Source organism: Pithys albifrons, chromosome 6, assembly GCF_047495875.1.
Source record: "Pithys albifrons albifrons isolate INPA30051 chromosome 6, PitAlb_v1, whole genome shotgun sequence".
NCBI classification, from domain to species: domain Eukaryota; kingdom Metazoa; phylum Chordata; class Aves; order Passeriformes; family Thamnophilidae; genus Pithys; species Pithys albifrons.
Window position 1 is genome coordinate 47,774,710 of NC_092463.1, and position 21,380 is coordinate 47,796,089.

The 21,380-nt window shown below is 39.0% G+C and overlaps 1 protein-coding gene across 1 annotated transcript in view; it reads right to left on the reverse strand.

Moving 5' to 3' along the window:
• Positions 1–17,323, reverse strand: part of CHID1 (chitinase domain containing 1) — a 104,739-nt gene extending 87,416 nt beyond the window's left edge. Inside the window, exons 1-8 of the mRNA XM_071559479.1 lie at positions 17,025–17,323; positions 15,461–15,533; positions 14,034–14,181; positions 12,707–12,856; positions 11,265–11,397; positions 10,279–10,323; positions 8,872–8,978; positions 7,495–7,556 (exon numbers count right to left, since the gene is read on the reverse strand). Coding sequence (XP_071415580.1) covers positions 7,495–7,556; positions 8,872–8,978; positions 10,279–10,323; positions 11,265–11,397; positions 12,707–12,856; positions 14,034–14,159 — 623 coding nt within the window. The 5' untranslated portion in view covers positions 14,160–14,181; positions 15,461–15,533; positions 17,025–17,323. The remainder of the gene's footprint in view (positions 1–7,494; positions 7,557–8,871; positions 8,979–10,278; positions 10,324–11,264; positions 11,398–12,706; positions 12,857–14,033; positions 14,182–15,460; positions 15,534–17,024) is intronic.
• Between the last annotated feature and the right edge of the window lie 4,057 nt (positions 17,324–21,380).

A 21,380-nucleotide genomic window follows, 5' to 3' on the forward strand; every position in this document is an offset into this window, starting at 1 on the left:
CATTAAGAGTTTCACTAGTCAGACAGAAAAATTACAGCATAGAAAAATTCTTTTCCATAGGAATACATTAAGAAATTACAGCACTAAACTAAACAGAATTTTATTGACACCAACATATGCATCACAACTCCCACATGACACAATGTTACCAAAAACTATCATCAGCAAAACCAGCCAAGCAAGCTTTCCTGTCAATTCGAGTCTCATGGCTTAGTGACCTTTTTAACTAATTATGCCCAAACTACAGTATGAGTGTAACCTTTATTAGATGTCAGAGATGCTACATACAAGATAAATTTGGCCAAAAGAATCAAATTCCTCTGGCATTGAGACTACTCTATGGTGTTCATCAGCAGAGATCTCACTTCTCTGCCTGGCTGCCATTGTTAGCTGCAGGAACTTCGAGAACTCTATACCATGCAAAACATTTTCTGACTTTAAATTTAATTATTTAGAAGATAAGGGGATAAAAGGAAGAGCAAAATAGGACAAAGAAACCTAGCATAGGTACAGAACAAGATATTTTTTGGTTTTCATTCAGAAACAAGGCCAATACCATCACTTCCATTTTGTATCTTCACATATTTGCCTCAGCTCCTAAAATTTTGCATTCCAGATAGCAATGCTTTGAAATATAAGAAAAGCAGTTGGGATCATTTCAAATCAAATGCAAATTAAAAACAAAAACTCAAGGAAATGTTAATTTCCAAGTTTTGGCCTTCCTCAGGAATGTCAGACGTGGGTTAGCCAGCAGAGCAAAAACTGATCCAAAAAGGCACTGACATACCCACAAGTGCAGTGACCACACAAAAGCAGTTTATATTTTGAAACTACAAAGGCATACAGTGTAGAACCATAACCTGCACCTGTAAACACAGGACAGAGAAGTGTGGCCTGGGCAAGGTTCAAGAGTGCAGTTTGGATTGTTGGTGCACTCAGGACTCTAAGACAGACTACATCTAAACAGCCACTTCCTCTCCTCCCACCAACAAATTCAAGTGGTATCGATCTGGCTAAAGAATAATTACCTCCAACTTGAGGAGGTCAAGAGAAAAACAGGTAGATCGACAACTGCAGTTTTTTGCTCAAGAAACCCAGATTAATATCTACTCATTAACCTGTCAAGCCAGGTCTCTGGGCCCTGAACGCCTTTTAGCAAATCAGGCAGGATTAATCGTCAAAGACTTAATTTAGGCTCACTTCCATGTGTTGGCCAAGATAGATTACATAAATCAAAGGTGCAGTCTTCCCCTATCCCCCAAAGAGCAATAGCAGAATGTTCATTTATTGTGCTATAAATTAAAACTTTACTGTGTCCCAACAGTGCTTTCCAGTGGTTTAAACACAACATTCTCCGATGTTACCACTGGTAATTTTAAAAGAAAAGCTACTGACATTTTAAACATTATAATGAAGTACAGGAAAGTAGGAATACAATCAATCAATCTAAAAAAGCTTCATAAAATATTTACCAGAGACTTCACCATAGTCAAGTTTAACTTCAAAACAGCTACTAAAATATTGGCAGCTTTAAGATTCTGTCTTAGCTAATTAAGGGCTACTTCATTTGCACTACTTCAGGCCTTCTCTTGTCCCTACCATTTGGTAGGTCAATTTTCCAAGTGTGCATGATTTCAAACTATCTTGTCCCCTATAAAGTATGCAGATCTCTGAATTTTCATCACCCAAAGCTTGTGGGAAGCTTATTTTCACAGAAACCACTTTTTCCAGCTTTGCTGGTCTGTTGTGTTTTGGACATCTTGTTTGCTTCAGTGCACAAGAATGGGCTGTAGGTGCATCTGAAAAGCCTTGCAGAAGACATGTAAGGCTGTTATATCCTTTCTTTCAGCTACATGGCCCTTCAGAACCCCACTATTTCCAACGTCAATCACCTTCTTCCACAAGTTGGTAGTCAGTACTCCCTAAAATTTACAACCTGTCTCAAGAAAGCTCGACAAAATAAAGCTGTCTACTTGAAGAAGAAATTGCCCTTTTCTGCCATTTCATTGCCTAGTTAATACCCAGGAAACTGGAGTGAATTATGGCAAATCTTTGATTAATAGATTAACTTTTCAGGGACTGAGATGAAGGATACAACTGCTAGAAGAGCTTTTTCTTCCTATATTCCTACCAATGTTAATAAGATGTCTGAAGGTCAAATTCCTGCAGCATGTGGTAACAAAAAAATCACCCTTTTCAGATTGATTCTGTGTGATGGCAGTGCCATCTGTCAACTAATGCTGGACTGATTAGAATATTGTGTGCATTTTTATGTAGGCTGTGAGATTCTGATGGATACATTTACATCTTTTTCACAACATACCCAGATCTGGAGAAAAAACCCCACCTGCTAAACCCACAATTGAGATTAGTGAATGAGATATGGTCCTGTCTAGCTGTTAACTAAATAAGCAGGACAGCCTATGCTTGCTCAGCTCTCAATATTTCTGCCATGAACATTTCTAAAAAATGGCACAGGATGAATAATTTGGAATATTTTATTACAAAAATGGGCTAGAAAGTTTTAGGAAAAAAAGACAGTTATTTAATTAAGAAGCAGGTTTAAACTATAAGAAGAAACAAAACACATTACAATTGAGATATCTGCATAGGATATCTTGGCTCATTTAGATTTTTTATTGGGAGACTGAGTTCCTATATATAAGGGTAAAAAGTGGGTAGCTGAATACTTTTTCACTGTGCAACGATTGCTAGCATGACAGGAAACAGCATCAATTAGATGTAATCCTTCAACTCACATTAAATTTGATGTCTCTGTAATTTGTATATTAATAATTCTATTCCCAGAAATCACAGTGAAGAAGAAGGTACCAGTGCTATAGAGGGTACTTCAAAGTACTTCTATTAGATGCCTACAAGAGCCTGACCTGGTTCACACACTTACATCAAGACAATTCAGGTTCTTCAAATAGAACAAGTGGTATTTCTAAATCTAAGAACATAAACAGAAGAACCTAATGCCATTTTATACATCTGAAAGGTTACAAAGCATGCATACAGGTTGTTGTGTAAGACTCCAGGCATCAAGAATCTTGCATGAACAGCCAGAGAGGAGGCTGCTTAGGGTATCTCACATGAAACCAGGTAGCTATATTTAGGCACATAATTCTCTTATAAAATTTGATACTGTTGCTGAAATCAACATTTAAATGAGTACACAAAAGAAAGCAGCACAAAAGATTGATATAATTTAAAACTTCAGTCTGCTGAGCACTACAGAACAATCCTAAGCAAGAATGAGAATTATTGGAAATGTTTTTGTTCTTGAAAAAAAGACAAACCAGACTAAGTTAGTTTTGCTTAAGACATAAATCAGAAGATTCATAGTGAGACTGAAACCATAGAATTTTATGTCTTAGTGGATGCCAGCAACATAACTTCTTAGAAACATTTCACCTCATATGTACTGCCAGCTAGAATAAACAGGAAACTGGAGGCCCATTTTAGATAATTCCTTGGGCCTTGAAAGAAGAATTTTCACTCATTTCTAAAGCTGAAGTGAGTACCCAGAAAAATAAAGGCTTTCTAGAAAAATGCAAAAGGCTGATAGAGGAGTGTCTAAATTTAAGTAATTTTAAAAATGCTCAGTGACCAGAGATTCTTAAAGAGGCTGGACATAGGATTTCCGTGTTACAGAAGAGCTAACCCTGTTACCTTGTCACATGAAGATACTTACAGAATTTAATTGTCATAAAGTCTTTAGGTAATCCAGTGTTTCAAGCCCCAACAGAAGACAATGGGGAGAGCATATGTTATGAAGATGCCCATCCTATATTTGAGTTCAGCTACTGAAAAAGGTATCTCATGAGGACACTCGCTCAGCTGAGGTCTACTGGGAAGAGAGCTTTGGCTGCAATTAATCCAGGTTTCTGATATATCAAGTGGGATTTACATCCTTACCCAATATATGAGTGAGTTAGGACACTAATTTGCAGGTTTTCAGTTTCTTTCACAGACTCACCTGCTTCAAGGTGTGCTCTGCTAAAAAGTCTCACTACACATTGTCTGTAGAGAGCAGAAACTGATTTAGTAGCTGAAACGCCTTATCAGCCACAAAAGTTCTATGAACAAATCCCCCTTTCTAGTAATTTTAAAGATATAGATAGAGAGAAAGAAAGCTGTGCTATGTTAAGTGTTCCTGCACCACTAAGGCAATGCATTGGACAGAATCACAGATCTTTTCCATAACACTGATAAAAACATGACAAGAATCATTTCCATAGCTTTCCCCTCAATACAGATTATGAGATACACAGAAAAATCAAGTGTCAATTTAATAGCTAGGTGTCCACTTACTTTAAGTTTTGAAAAATGAAAACCATACTGATTATCTATGAAATATTTTTCCTTAGATTCACACCATGGCTCTAACATTTCATAAAGCAAGTTGGCAGCTGCAGCATATTCCCATATATTTGATGCACCTGTGCCGAGTTTCAATAACCTGTTGCTAACTGCTTATGTGAGACTATTCCTTGTATTGCAGGAAAAAAAAAGTCTCATTTTTTTCTTTTATTTTTAAACTAAAACATGTCCTCTTCAAACAATATGAATAAACTGTATTAGCTTGGCAGGCCTCCTTACATTGTCAGACTGCTCTGAAAGTAATTTGAAGGCAAACTATCTGTTCCTAGGAGCATCACTATGATCTTTTGCCCCTTCACCTAGAAATAGGTTAAGCTATTTTCAGATGTTTGACCTTGAAGGATCTGAATCAGCAAAGGCTACACTGTACCTAGCAGTTAAGACAGGTGCTTTACTTGGAGCATACACAATACTGTTCTATGAACACTTCACATCTCCAGAGGATTAGGGTCCATCTCTGTGCTGACACCTACCTGTCAACTAACCCCCAGCCTTCCAAGCTTAAGAAAGTGCTTTATTGCTGACGTTTGTCACTTTTGAGACATAACCTGAAGGAAGATCAGGTATGAATCACGTTACAATACTGCCACTCTGTGGGCTGAAGAGGACATTGGGCTGCTCCAACTATCGACAGTGACAAGGGAAGCAAGAGACCATTCATGCTTACCTGTTTATCAGAACTAACTCTGCTTTGCTAGTCAAAAGGAAATTAACGGATCCCAAAGTGACAGCACTCACCGTGCCACAAAAATACAGACTTGCCAAGGTGCTAAATTCACTTAATTCTGCCCCTTCAGATCTGTTCAAAGCAGCTCAAAAAATATTGACAGGGAAAATGCCTGGGGCATTGCATAGCCAAGCCATCCAGTCTTAAAGCAAGCAATAGGCACACAGACAATCTCAAAATGAATACCTGATCCCATAACTTAGAAGGATCATGAGACAAAATTTCCAAGTAATGATGCAATTTCTCCTGCTTTCACAAAACAGTTGTTACTGCACACACAAGCCTGACTTTAGCTTTCTCTCTACACATTGGTCCTTACTCAGAATGCCTCTCTCTAAGGAGGCAAGCCCAACCCAAGGCATTGTGCAACTTAAACACACTAACCAGTTCTAGGAAAATGGCAATAAAGTGAGGAAAAACCCACAGATGAGTTTACAATGAAGAACTTCAATGAAAAGTGGTCTTTAAATGGAGGAAAAATTGCGGTTCCTAACTTCTGTTTCTCTTTATGCTTTTGTGCCAAACCATCTTTCCCATTTTAAGCTAGGATAATCCTAAAGTGTGGTTCACAGGTGGCCACATATAATCAAATATTACCAACTCAGAGCAAAGAATGCAGTTACCATTCTACTGTATACAACTAACTCTTTCCTCTGAAGTTATGGAAAATACATCCCAATCCTATCAATAACAGACAGACAGTGAATATTGTAAGAGGTGCTTCACCTAAACAACACTCAGGTACTGAAGGCTAAAGCAACTAAACAGCAGTGCCTCCTGTAGTACAAACAGATTTTATCACACAAAATGGGACAAACCCACTCTGTTAAATCAGTATCACTCCTGACATTTTCACCATGCCACAAATAAACTCACCCTGGAGCTAATAGAAAAGTATGTTTTGCTCATGTGTGTCATTTGCAATACAGCACTTTTATGCCTTAAGTGTGCTTAAAATCATCTTCAGTGAGTCTTAAAAAATTAGTTATGCAGTCTGTCTTACATCTGGATTAAATTAACTAACAAGAAAAGCATAAATTCTAGTGAAATATAGTAAGCATGGTAGATAAAATGACCACTACACTCAGCTTCTGGCTGGCAGTTACTAATTGCTTAAATCACCTTCTTGGCTGTCTTATTAAGAGACTGCAATAGGTTCAGAGCTCAGTATAGAGATCAACCCTTAGGAACAACCTGGCAAATTACCTAATTACGACCAAGAGCATCGAGTTTATGGATTACTCATTCCAGTGCAATTGGCAGAGCCCAAATAAAGCTACAAGGATTGTGTAGTTTTAATTTTTTGTTCCCAAGTGTTAATTTTTTAGGGAAAACAGCACACTTAGATTGAGAAGTTGGCTATTAAATGCCATCAGTCAGCAGCATTTTCCCTAAACAGAATATTTAATAAAGTAACTACTTTTGAAAGGTGAAAGTCTTCCATAATGAATCTTTATCCTGTGCAGCTCTCTTTAAGCTGCTTTCCCCTAGACACTTTAAGCAACAGAGATCTGGTCAAAATACTGTGATTTATAGAAATAGATACCTGAATTTCCTGAGAAACTACACAAAATCTTCAGATTGCTGCACTGAACCATTCATTTCACCACATATTCTGCCTTTTCCTCATGAAGCAGAAGTATGTGGGTTGCCTTACCTTGACTCTGTCCAAGTTGTCCAAGCCATGGGGCTTTTGCTCAAGAAAAACAGAATGTACTATGTCACGAGACAGTTTAATATACATAAACCCTTTAGTTTTAGGAGCTACAATAAATGCAAACTCACTGAAACTTCATAGGTGACTTACCAAAAGGTAGATCAACTACTCCAAAGTTTAAAATACACTATGCTTGCAAGAACTGCAAGCTATTTTCTCCCTAGATTTACTTCAGGCTGAGGATTTTGGTTTTAGTTTCAGTATGTCTAAAAGTTCTCTGTATAAGGGTTTTGAAGGTTTCCTATCAACTCAAATTTGGTGGTCTTGAAAGCACTGCAAACTTCCAAGCTTCACCCAGTAACTCAAACCAATTGATGTTATGATAAAGGCCAGTGGCAACACGTGAATGTGCAACTGAGGCATCCTCTTCACCCTTGTACAACAGTAACAGCGTGCAGAACTCAAATATGAAAGGATAGTGTGTGCCCTGCTAAGTCCACTGTGAAGATTATTATGTAAACTTTGAGTTTACCTAGAGTGGAGTAAACTCTTCTATTTCATTCTAAGGTGAGCAGAACAATCTTTAGTTGTTCTGTAGAACAATCTTTAGTTGATCTAGAAAGAAATATATTTATTTATAAAGATAAATTCAATTCAGCATGGACAAACTAAAGAGATGCTTTGAAAGACTTTTAGGAATTGCATCCTAAAGACTTATACTCACGTTTGCTTTTGATTTCCCAGCTGACTCCAAACTTCAACTACAAAACCATCAAAATTTTCATTCTAAATAAATAAAGGCAATTGACAACAATATACAGTTAATGACCATGCTTATTCACGATGATTCTATCAGATACGATAATACACTATCAAAGCACACGGTTACTGTTTTTTCTTGTACTATTAACAGATTGAACATGTTTCGTATTCTTATACCAACTTCACCTTTAATGCAGCATTTCATGAAGAAGTCCAAGAGAAGAACAAATTCTTTAACAAACATGCAAAAGTTGAAAATCTCTGTTACTTATCCATGAGTTCTACTCTTAGAGAATAAACCATTATTGGATTGGAAAAATTCAGACATTAATGAAAGATGGTTGTTAAGCAAAACGTTTGACACATATTTATTTGTATATTGGGGGAAAAAACCATTAGCTTGAGTCCAAAGACGTAAATGCTAAATTGGCATAGTCATGATTCCAAATACTTCCCACAATTAATCTCACTTTTCGTAACTTATGCTAAGCACGATCAAGGATACTGTTACTGAGGTCCTAAAATTGATGTATTGGTTACAAATTTTAAGAAACTACTCAGTTTAGCTCTACATATATCTTCCTCTAGAGCACAGTAAGATTCACATCATGGATCCAGTAGGAAATCTTATTCTGACAATAATTAGGTAGGCTATTATGAATCAAACACTAAAGCTGAATGTCTTTGGGGTACAACTTATCTAGTCCTACGCATGCATAGCTCTAAAGCCATTAGACAAGGGGCTGCCCAGAAAACTTTAGTAAACAGTCACCATTCCTTAAAGTAATTCTTCTCCTCTCCCCAGTCTCTTAAAATTTTGAGGAAACTGGTTTATCAGACCTGAGCAAAACTGTTCAGTAACAGATCTACAGTGACTTATTCTTGGTATTAAAAGTGTCTCTTTAGCCACTGAGCCTGAATGTACACCTGTACAGAAAACTGCATTCATTGCACCCATGATCCTTTTTCTGCCTATCAGAATATTCCACTAAGCAGTTTAGCCCCTGCTTAATAATTATATTCGTAATAGAAATGTAAAAGAAGGCAATTTATAGCAGGCAAAAGTCACTGTTGCAGCTGCCAACAATAACTTAGCAAGGTTATGTTGATCAGGCTTATGTAGACTCACGTTAGATTTGTAGTAAACTGTACTTAAATGTTGCTATACTTCATGTTTACAGGAAGTGGACACCTACTAGAATATGTTATTAAGCATCCTGCTTCATTATTGTTTTGAGCAGAATTTTATTTTGTAGAATATAAAATCACTAGACATGAGAAAACACCCATTACAAAAGGAATCATCTCACATTATAAGTATCATAAAAAGTCTTTTTACCTTGGCTAGCAGAACCATGTTCTTAGAAAGTTCCTCTATCTCATCTTCACTGCCAAAAATACTCTCAAAGTCCTGATAAGTCCAGCCATCAAACAGAATTCGAGGCACTATCAAGCAAAGTCATAAATAAGCAGTGAAAATTAAGAATGTATTATCTACACTGGAATATTTCTTAAGAAACAGAATATAGCAGATACAAGCAGAGATACCATGAAACATCATATCACAGGACTAAGGTCATTGCTCTTTCTGACCAATTTCAGCAGTATAGATACATTGACACTGTAGAACCTTTTTCTTCATTTTAAGTTTAGCTAAAGTTTTAAGTAAAGGTACCTTCACTTGATTGAACTGTCTTAATTGAACTATCATTTAGGGCCCGAAGTAGAGTCTTAAAACAGCACCAACATGAGACAGCAATGTGTAAGTTGTGCATCTCTTCATCCACAATAACAACACAGCAAAGTTCACCTCAAACTGTAATTTATTCTTTTGTACACAGCCCTGTATTACTTCAGTCTTCTACTCATATCAAGGTAATGTGACAAATTTTTACTTTTGGAAAAAGTAGGCACTTGAGCTCATGTATTTTCTTTTTCTAAAAAGGCAAAACATTAAAAACATAGACAGTCAGGAAAATTGTTATTGGAACAGTCAATAATTATGCCCACTGGAAAACCCAGTAAATCTTTTGGAGCTCTGTCTAAGCCCTTTCTCACTACCAAAGATGTAAAGGAGCATTTTAGAAGGGTATAGAGATTTCAAAGCTTTTATTCTCTGGCAGCTGAAGTACCTTAAAATCCATTCAAATTTTGTAATGCATTTCAAACTCCATACTCCCTTCTGAATCAAGAAGCATTTCACAGTTCCACAGAATTCTTGCTATAGACAAATGCAAGAAGTCTGGCACAGTAGAATCTCTATAGTAATCTTTGTCATTTTTCCTAAAGACACATACTAGAGCACATCCCATGAATTCCCAGCTTCAAGGGAAGAAGAAACAAAGCAGGACTTTTCTACTATCATGCAGAAAAGTCTGATTGACTTCGATTGGGTTTTTTTTCTTCTTTTTAACTACACAGAACCCTGAGCAACAAGTTTGAAGACTGCTTTCCCCAGCGAGGCATTCCATGTTACATACTGAGTTTGCCTCCAGTGAGGACCCTGTGAACCAAGACTTATCCAGAGGCAAGAGGTTAAGCTAAAACATTAAGGTATCAAGAGGGTCAATCCTTCAGTTACTTAACAGTCTATAGTTAACTGCTTTTATTTTTCTTCTCAGACACCTTCCTTCATACAACTTATGCTAAGTTAAACTCCCTTTCTCCCATACACACATGTAACAAAGCTGGCAGTTAAAGAAGGAAAAAAAGCAAGCAAGCAAACAAACACAAAACAGAGGCTCACCTATTTTTATGTTTTTGGAGGTTTTTCTGACATCTTTCATCCAGCCTGTCAAACAGTATTAATTAAGACAAATGTTAAAATACAAATGATGTTGACAATGACAATATATTTTCAAGCATTCTTCAAATAAAGTAGCATAGATTCATTATACATATCTTGTTGCCACTGACTACTAGTCACAATCAACACAAACCAAAACATCCTCTGATTCACAGAATTCAAAGCTATTAACTTGTACCACAACATAACTAGGATTTACTTCAGTCTTGCAATGGTGCCTTCCCAGACCCTTCCTCTTAGTTAATTCTGCCTCCCTATGGAAACCACCTTACTGCCTACTCAGAACAACACTTTTGTAGTCACCACATGTCACCTGAGAGCAATGGGGTTTTTTTCAGGTGCTGCTTTGAAGTGCCCGATCCACTCCTCTTGGCAGTCATTGCACTAGGATGAATTTGCTATTAGGCACCAACATGGTAAGAGTCATAGCTGTTTCAAATGAAATTCCACATTCAGTCAAGTTCTAAACCATAATCCAGTATATATCAGCTAAAATTTGAACTTGCTGCCAATTTTCTTGACAATGAAGGAAAAAATTCTCTTCAAATTAAATTTATCTTCCATTTACAAAACAAATTCATCTAAAGGTTTTTGCAAAGGAAAAAGAAAAAACCCACAACAGGTAAACAACTGCACACCAAAGACTATTTCTGTCTCTACAGACTCTGTCCCTTTATTTCTTTAAGAGGAGATTTGTAGACAGCCAGGTGGAAAAGCCAATCTTCCCACTTACTTTTTAGAGAGATAAACTACATATACGTGTGAGCAGGTGAGAATGGAAAGAAGTTCACTTTGAAAAAAAGCTCCCAAAAAATGGAATGGATAACAGTAATTCATCATGAGACAGAGCCCGCAAAAACCACATACCAAAGCTACCTAGTCTGCAACAATACTGCAATGCACATTCAAAGAAAAAGAAAACACACCTTTATCAGCATCATGGAGCCCAGTGAACTGGAACATTTCCTTCCCTCTCCTTTTCACTTGTAACCAAACTGGTGAGATTAGTGTAAATTTGTTTCCAAATATTTTAGCAATGTCATAGCCATGGTTGTTCCACTTGAAAAATAAAGGAGAAAAAAAAGTGAGACTCAGAAGCAAGATATTCACTTTACCTTTGACCAGTAGAAACTCTTTAACACAAATGTATTCATCTGCTAGATCCCTATTTGTTCATTTGAGGAAACCTTCTGGGACATGACTTTTATTTAAATAAGAAAGTACTCTGGAAAATCTGGTAGCTACACGAAAGACAAGCTTCAAGTTGTTCTAGTTCATACTATAGGAACTCGCATGTAGTTTTCAATACAATTTTGCATTTACAGACTCTGCATTTATGTTCAAGAGAACTTGAAAAAGTTGAAAATTTATAGGGTACCTATTTCTCTTTTGAGCAGTGTAGGACGGAAACAAGTGAAAACCACCCCTAAACAAAAGGATGAAACATTTATTATTCAAGAAAGAATGCTTTGAATAATAGTAAGACAGGATAGCAAAAGAGAACAGTATGATAGCAGCATATAGTTGTTACTGTTGATTTAGAAGGTTCAAGTTGCCAGCTGCAGTGTGAGGACACTTAGTAGCCCTCCTATTCTGATTTCACTGCAGCTTCACCTGGTTCATCCACCACAAGAGAATACTATCATGCCAATAACTGGTGTCAAGGAATCTTTGCTGCCTGGCCTTCCACGAGCCATTCTGGCAGTTACACTCCCAGCACTCCAGACTGTCACTGCTGGGACCAAAGTCCCTTCACATTGGGTGGCTCCAGTGCCCCGAGGAGTGCCCCCCTTGACTCCCTGCAAACCCCACACTCACAGACAAGTTTCCCTACCAGCCTAGCCCTGAGTTTCCCACAGCAGAGTCTCAGATGTTTGGATTCTTAAATCCATTTAATTGTGGTGGGACCCTCAATAAAGGATTTTATACCCTCACAGTCTATGCCTGTGATAGTCTGGGGTCTTCCTGCTGAGTCATCAGCTCCTGCTGTACCTGAGCACCAGCTCACCTGGGTGCCACAAGTCCCCATGCTCTTTGTGATACAAAGGGTTGGCACCAGCTCACATCCTCTGGCCTGGGGCTCCCATCACTTACCCGCACCCAGGACACAACCTGCAGTTCACAGTGCAGCTGCACACCCACCTATCAGCACTGCGTGTATTCTTCAAGAACAGTGAGAAGAAAACCAATATGACCTAGACATCCTCCCAGAGACTGATGAGAGAAACAAGGGTTTGAGACTGCTGAAACCTCAAGGCAGGTCTCAAACAATCCTCTGGCTATATGTGTTTGACCAACAGCTCCCATTATTATAAAATCTGCTGCATACTCATTCAAAGCATAAATTTTATTCATTGTATCAACTTACAGGAGTAATATAGCCCAGAATATGTCCTGAGAAATGTCTTTCCTTCATCTTCTTGGAGCAATAACTTCTATGTTCCCGTATAATATCCTTTGCTTTTGGATCGACAACTACCAGTCCCCGATCTTGGACATTTTTGTCAGAATGTAGCATCTGTGGAGAGCAGACAATTTTCAGAACCAGTTACAATAAACAGCCATTTTCGATGGTAACAGACTTTAAAAGCTACAATAAAACAAATTACTTCATTAAACTCTGAGCAATCATTTTAAATGATGGAGAGCAGTTTGATGTAAAACTGAAATATGGAAGTCCTCAGAAATGATTTGCCATTATCAATAAACTTACTTTGTTTGGAAGGCAAAAAGCATGTAAACACCAAAAAATCAAGACATGATAAGATTAAAGAACATCATTCATGACAGCTGATGGTGCTCTATTCTCTAACCAATGCTTTCTGTCACATTATGCCCAAAATAATAAAATGGCGTTAGGAGTTCTTAACCAAGACTTTGAAGACAACTTTTATTTTAGTTTGAGAATGCTGTATTGTGCTTACTGAAGGTCAAGGTTTCAAACACCTTTCTTTAGTGAACATCCTTCAACTAAACCAGCACAAATTGTTTTAGCAGACAAAAACAGAGTGAGAAAACCTAATAAGGTGTGCCGGGTGAGTACACAGAAACCACCTATTGTTTCAGTGTAAGGAATTTAGGGATGTGATCTGTCTTAACATTTTGTATTATCCTCACTACTTGCAGACTAGATTTTCTTCCTGGTAGATGCTGAGCAAGCAAGCAATACAGACAATGAGAGATGTATATGCATAATGACAGGAAACAATAACAGGCTCAGAAAGAGAAGAGAGACTTCAGCATGTAGGCTCTGCTTGCTCTAATTACGGTGGGCCCCTGAATTCATTTCTGCCTGCAACTGAACTGCTGATTAGAAGGCTCTTCAAACTCTTCCACCAGGATACAGCCTTCCCATTGGCAAGGCTCTATTCCATCAGTAAATGATCTAGTGCTCTCGGCCTGAAGTACTAATCCCCACCTTCCAAAGGGATGGAAGTACATTTCCTGAAGGGACAAAAACTTCCTGCTTCTGCAGCTTGCATGAGAGATAAAGTTCCAAAGGTCTACATCATACTGGTTAAAGGAGAGAACCAATTGTGACACTTAAAAAAGCTGAAGGAAAGGACAGTTTCAGAGAGTCTTTTTGTAAGCATAAGCTTCAATGGAAAAGCATTAACACTGTTTACACAGAAGTAGAGTCCAACTAGTTCATTCGGTATGTTAGATAAGACAAATATTTCAGTTATTTCTCTTACCTTTACTTCCAGTTCTTTTGTAGCACCTTTCTTTGCATCTGTTTTTGACAAGGTACCTTCACATAGCCAGCAAATCATGGTAAGAGAAAATGAAGCACAGAGAAACCTCATGGTGTTTTTTCCCATGTCAAGTTTTTCTTTCAAATCCCTGTGAACAGAAGAATGTAGCAATTTAATTTGGTTTTCTTGACTAAGAAAGTCAAGCAATTGTCTTAACTTCTGCCATCTAGAATCAGATTTATTAGGTAGTACTCTTTTAATAGTGCTTTTGCTCTGGCAGCAAAATAGCAGAGGATTTTCAGACTCCTAGGCTTGAGCACATTTTTTTTGTCCCTTGTTTTAGTAGCTGTATCACAGATAAAGTGGGTTGGACACTTGCAGCTTCCCTCAGAATCTCCTAAAGAAGTGTAACAGTTTACAGCTGAAACTGAGATAAATACCTGCTGTCTAGAACAACTGTAGTACCACCTTCCCTTCTTTATAGCAAGTAAGAGATAACATTTGTTTCTAATCCTGCCTAGCCCAGTCGGCATGACATAAACTAATTAAGAGACAATTATAGCTATATGCCTACAGCTAGGTACCTAGTGAGAACTTTGCTTTCAATTAAGTGCCCAGTCACTGATGCACATAGAATTGGGTAAAAAAAATAAAACAGGTGATGGTGTCCTTTTGGTCTAGAAGAATGACTTTGACAGTTTATCCCAGATCTAGATAAAAGAACTGAGAATTAGGAGAGAACAGTTCTGTTCTGTGCTATTTATGTATCACAGCTTATTTCTCTAGGAGGAAAGACTTTACAAACAAATCAAAATACAGCCAGAACTTGCTTTTCAGACTCTCTCCATTCATAAGTCACACTGGTTTTTCTGGCCTAATTCCTGGCAGCAAATAAGAACAAAACAGAGAAAAATATTAAACATTAGGGGAATCAGGGAGAAAGGGGTAAAACAATAGAATGAAAAGCAATCCGTTACTAATTGTGGAAGTCCCAAGTATCAAACTGGCACTTGCTTTCATGTATAATAAACTAGTGGCTCTAGATATGTATCAGGCTGCTTCTCGTAATCATGATATTCTGATGGAAAAGAAAAACGGTTATGTTTTCCACCATTTTCTAAAGTTTTGTTACATTTAAAAAATTATCTTGCTTTCTCTATTACTCTAACACTCACTTTAAAGACTTACAAGCTCATTTCTACAAGTCACATTTACAACCCTTGTCCTGTTCACATGAAAAAGACGTGCTGTTAAAAGTTTGAGTATTTTCTTTCTGTACAAAACATCAGGGGAGGAATCCCATAACAGCAGAGTGAACATTCTAAAGGAGCACTGTGGTAGTAGGAATCTTAAAGGTTCAATGCAAATGTACTCAATGAAATAGCAGTGGTAATGTAGAGATGAAACCAACAACCTAATAAACTTACTCAGATTTGTATGTGTCTGGCTTAGCAGTGAGGTTTCAAAAAGGAAAGGTATTTATTGTTGGAGTTAAAGGTTCTGCAGGAAAAGAGAGCAAGACATGATTAGAGAACAAAGCAAAGGGATGATGACAGCACAAGTGATTGAAAAAAACAATGACACTATCACCAATAAATACAAAGCATCAAAAACCTCATGTACAAAATTATTTGAAGGCTTTAGTCAAACCTTATAAAGACTGCAAAATTAACAGAAAGCTGCCTAATATTTCTTGGATCCAGAGGGCAGGGCGGAAGTTAAATTGCTATACCATTTGACAATCACTGCTATTAATAATTAAGTTGTTATGCTTCTATTTTGACTTCAAGGTCACTGGTAACACCCTTGTTTTTCACATCCCAAAAATTAGAAAAGCAGGTTGCTCTTGATATCATCTCCTCTGTTCCATCTAGCTTGGCAAGATCTATAAACTACTGCAGGGAGGAACAATTGAGATCCTGAATAGTCAATACAAGTCTTAACTATTTGGACAGGATATCAATTCTTCCAGAAGCTCATATATATTGATTTGGAGGTGTCTGATTTCACTTTCAGAAGCAATTAGCAACTGCATTCCCTTCCCTGAAAAGAGGATAATGTCTAACAGCTGAAGAACTGAAGTTTAAAAAATCACCACTGAACTCCAATTATACATCAAGGTAAGCCCATTTCTTTGACACGATCATATCCATCTGCCAATTATTGTTAAGGCAACATCCACTCCTAGATTTATAGGAGGCACTGAGGCTGTGGCAAAACAGTTTCTACTACTGACAACTCAGGATCGACTCTTGGTTGGAAACTTATTTTAATAATTTGTTCTTTAACAACATCAGTTTACTGAAAATTAAGTAGATGGCATCACTCTAATACATGAAGATTAATTAGTGAAATATTAAAGTACACTTTATGGCAACTATAAGCATGAATTTTGCAAGCTCTACTAAACCAAATCCTCATCAAGATGTTCTTCAAACTCTTCAGCATTTTTAAACTCTTTTTGAACCAACTAACTTCAGTAAGACTGTATGGGCTCAGCAGTCTTGCTTATCTCCTTTATCACTGCAAAAAACAACCAGAATTGAAGACTGACTCTGTCCTTGTCCTTGCTCAGCTGATACTATGAACAATTTAAAGTTTAAAACATCTTTTGACAAACTTATCTGAAGCTCAGGTTTCTCTTTCAGGCAGGTCACAAGCGCTGTTTAACACCAGTCTCCCCAGGAGATAACATACTTTTAGTCAGCTATTTTAAATGCAGCTTTATTTTCAAAAGACAGAAAAGCTGGCATAGATTTGGGCCGTCCAACATAAGCAACCAAAGAAACTAAATAATCTTGGAGGCTGGCACAGTACGAAGTGAATGTTTACAGTTTTGTGTATAAACAAGAAATAGGTTCTTACTAGAGCTGCAGGAGCCCGCATCACTTATTAAGGGCAGATCAAGAAGCATGCTACTGATGCGTTTATAAATGAAATCAACAAAAGCCATATTCGGGAGTGAAGAGTGAGGATAAATCCGTTTCTAACCTGTGTAAACATTAAACCCTTTCCTCTTGTAAGGTGCGCTACTTGGGCAGTCAGAATCGCTTCCGCCGCTCGCTGGACGCTGCAGACGCCCGCGATGGCAGCACGGCCTCCCCCGCGCTCGGGCCCCGCGGCTGCCGCGCCTCCTGCGGCTGCGGCAACGCTTGGTGTGGTTTGGTTTGGTTTGGTTTGCCTTGGCTTGGCTTGCTCTCGCCCGGCCCGGCCCGGCCCGCGGGCACCACACACCGTCCCCGCCGCCGCGGAAGTGCGAGCGGGCGGCACCGCCCCCCCGCCCGCGCCGCTGCAACATGGCGGGGCGGGCTGAGCAAGCGGCGCCCTCTGCGGCTCCATGCCCATGGCCCGTGCCCGTGCCCGTGCCCGCGCCCGCGCCCGCGCCCGCGCCCGCCCCCGCGCCCCCGTGCCCGCCCCCGCGCCCGTGTCCCCGCGCTCCCGCGGGCCGGGAGGCGGCACGTCCCGCTGAGCGCCTGGGGCAGAGCCGGCAGCTGGCCCGGCCCGTCCCATCCCGCGGTGCGGATGACTTGGGGCTCATCAGCACCCCAGGAAAGCAAGTGCTGTTCACGGTTGAACAGTGAATTGCTGAAAAGAGCCTCTTGGTTTAGCCCAAGCTACAGTGCGTAGCTACAGCTACAGGATTAGCCTGGAGAAAGGGAGGCTGAGGAGACCTTTTCCCTCTCTACAGCTCCCTGAAAGAAGGTTGTAGCCAGGTGCAGTTCAGCCTCTTCTCCCAGGCAACAGGACGAGAGGACACAGCCTCAAGCTGCACCGGGAGAGGTTTAAGTTGGGCATTAGGGCGAATTTCTTCACGGAATGGATGATTAGGTATTGTAATGGGCTGCCCAGAGAGGTGGTGGAGTCACCATCCCTGAAGATGTTCAAGAAAAAACTGGCCATGACACTTGGTGGCACGTTTGAATTGACATGGTGGTGTTTGTTTATAGGATGGGCTAGATGATTTCAGAGTTCTTTTCCAAACTAATTGTTTCTGTGAAACAGTGTGGGTAAATTGGGAGCTTGGGCTAAAATAAGCATAATTGCCTGGAAGCAAAATGACCATATAGATAACACTGCAGAGAGTCTGCAAACAGTCCTGCTAATGCTGGGTGTGCAGAAAGGAGGGGTCAAATCTCGGATGGCTTTTAACCAGCTCTAAAATAAAAGATTATGTTTCAAATTAAGATTTTTATTTTCACGTGTTTGACCTTCTACAGTTTGTGTTTTTGCATGCAGCATGGCTGTGCTACTGCTATTTTTACTGCATGTAACCTTGTTATTTCACAGGCTGCTTGCAAGGACTAAATACCATATCAAAAGATTTGATAAAAAAAAGGATGTGTTATGTTATGATGTACTGTCAAGCCCAGCATATTCTGGCAGTGTTCTTCCCAACAGAGGCCTTCCTGTGACCTGCTTTCTGTCTTGGTGCAATCTCCTAGAAGCTGAACTGGAAGGTTATTTTATTCTGCTGATCTGTCCTCTTTCATTGCCTCTTGTGTAATGAAGATCTTCATAAACATTCCTTAATACTGAAAAGAAAAATAGAAATATTTTTCATCTGAACAAAAGTCTTGCCAGTGAACCAGATGCATGGGCTTCTATGCCCAGATCCATCCCCAGTTTCTGGAGATTTAGAGTTTCCTGATAATGATATTATCGTAAACTTGTGGATTTTAATGTTGAAAGCAGCACATCTGATACTCTGGCATGGCAGAAGGCATTGTGCTCTCTGTGAATGGATAATGAATGTTAGATGTCATGTACAGAAACACAATTGAACGCACACATGGAAAAAGCTCTGATTCTGTTTTCTGCTTAGCTCTTTTTGCATCCAGTAATGGCTAAAATGATCATGAGGAGCTGAAGAAAGCAATAACTATAGGACAAATCTGACAGAAGTAACAAAGGAAAAGGAATGAAAATTCCACAACTGGATACATTTAGTTGAATAGTAATAGTTTTATGAAGGTCAGTGCAATTATTCAAGTCTTTATACCAAAGTGCAATGAAATTCTGAACAATTATTAAACCAACTCTCATATGAAATGGAAAAGTAGGGACAGACATTGTGGATTTATTGGCAAACAAATGTGATGCAAAACATTTTGTATAATAGGAAAATTCCTTGATACTATTTCTACTTTAATGCTGATTTTGCTGTAATTAGGAACATCTTTAAAAAAATCATGACATCTTGGACAGGTGAAACCAATTAAGTCTGTTTTTACACAGACTGGTGTTTTATAGATGTTAGGTTCAAACTAAAATGTTTTCCAGATTTCTGACTCAGTGTGTTTGCAAAGGACTGTGCCTAAGCGTGAACTCTGTGCAGAGTAACAGCTGAGCTCACATTATGACATTTCTTTCAATCAGAGTGCATCTGGAGACCATTATAGCCTGTCTTGCCTCTAGCTAGCTATTTATTCACATAAAATTTGTATCTTGTCCCTACCAAAACTATCTGAAATGGACTAATAAGTTCTCAGTTATGACACAGTAAGGGTAGACATATGGCTACACATTTGTCATAATTGCACAAGCCTTTGCTGAAGCAAAAAGACAGGAAGCAAGTATTCATATAGTGAAGCCTCGAAAGTGATTCAAAGGATGTTGAACTACAATTATCAGAGTATGTGTCCTGCATACAGAGCTCCTTCATATGAAACATTTAGCTGTATAGTTACAAAACTGGATACATCCATATATTCTAACCACTTGAATAATCACCCCAGTTCTCAAGTAGAATTTGCAGCTCGTGCTTAACTTGGTACTGGCACAGCTACTCTGCTGTCAGTATTTAAGCCATCACTGAGAAGGCAATTGTAATGTATGTACCTGCATGACTTGCAGTTGCAGTGTTGATTGGAACACAGCCAGACAGGGCTGAGAGACAGCCTTTAGGTGTCACTGTGCTCTTAAGAGTAGAAATTAGTTCAACATCTTGGCTAGATCAAAATAGATTTTTTTTTTCTGATTACAGAAAAAACTTCATATGGTGACATATGAAGTTTTCATCTTCGAAGGTACATGGAAATTATTATTAAGCATCAAAATCTACTTGTAAAGGTGTGAAAAAGAAAAGCTTTTTTCATGTAAGCCTACAGAGAATCTGACTTGAAGAACAAGACCACTGTATGAGTGCCTGTACTTGCACTTGGTCTACCAAATGGATTCAGGGTCAAAGGGGTATCTGCTTGACTATCACATGCTGTTATCTTTCTGAGAGATACTTATAGAACTAAAAAGCACTTATGTAACAATGTATCCTGAAAACATGCAGAATAGACACTTGCAAGGGGACCTAACCGAGGCGTACAGCCACTATCAGAAAGGGTATCAGGTATGATGTAGTTCTTTGTCTATGAAAGAAAAACATATCAGTAACTTAAAGGCACTGGAGCTTGATGAATCTAAACAAGATGATCTAAATGAGCAGAATTAACCATGGAAACAAGCTATCCAGGGAAACAGTGAGTTTGATTCTATCAGCAAGACTGAGTACCTTTCTGGAAGATAGATTGTAGCTAAAAGCTAGATATTGCGCTCAGTTCCGGGGATGAAAAAAGAACAGGTGAAATAGCTTGGAGTATACTGGAAAAGAGGTAAATGAGTGATAGATCTCCAGTAGCCCTAAACTCCATGATTCTAAGGTCATTATTCTACACTAAGCATACTCACCATGTGCATTATGGCTGAAGCTCACACCATACTTTTGGTTAGGCAGACTAGGCCAGTTTTGACAACATTTGAATCTATTTTCAGCTGATGAGATTAAATGCTGTGCTCAGTTCTACCTCTTTGGCATGTTTAAGACAGTTTAACCTTGAAATGTTTTCAGCCTCTGGAGCAGATGAGGCATTGGACTGTGTCGCTCTGCATGTTCACAGCCTTTAAGAGAAACATCTGGCCCTGGGTTTGCAGGCCCAGGGGCCCAGGGAGTCGGAGGGTGTGAATCCCTACACACTCACGCCACTGATGGCAGGTTTACAGGCGATAGGTGACTAAGGATGGAGCTGCACACAGTAGCTCCTGGACTTTTCAGTGTTCAGAGACACTGTGCACGGTAAGTGAAGCAGATCCCATGAGCTGTTTTGGGGTCCCTATGGAGCAGGAGGAGCAAGGCATGGCCTCCCACAGTCTACCCTATGGAAAGCATTTTCTTACGGATTGCATCTTTCAGAGTTTGTACCATGCTCTCCATGTTTTTGAAATAATATCACAGATCAACAGTCTGCTCAAAGGTTAGTGAGGAAGTAGAATTTTCCTGTCACCTGATCTTCCCCTCAGCTCCCCTCAGGGGCCCTCTTCCCCTCAGCTCTTACATCCTCTGGGGCAACTGTGAAG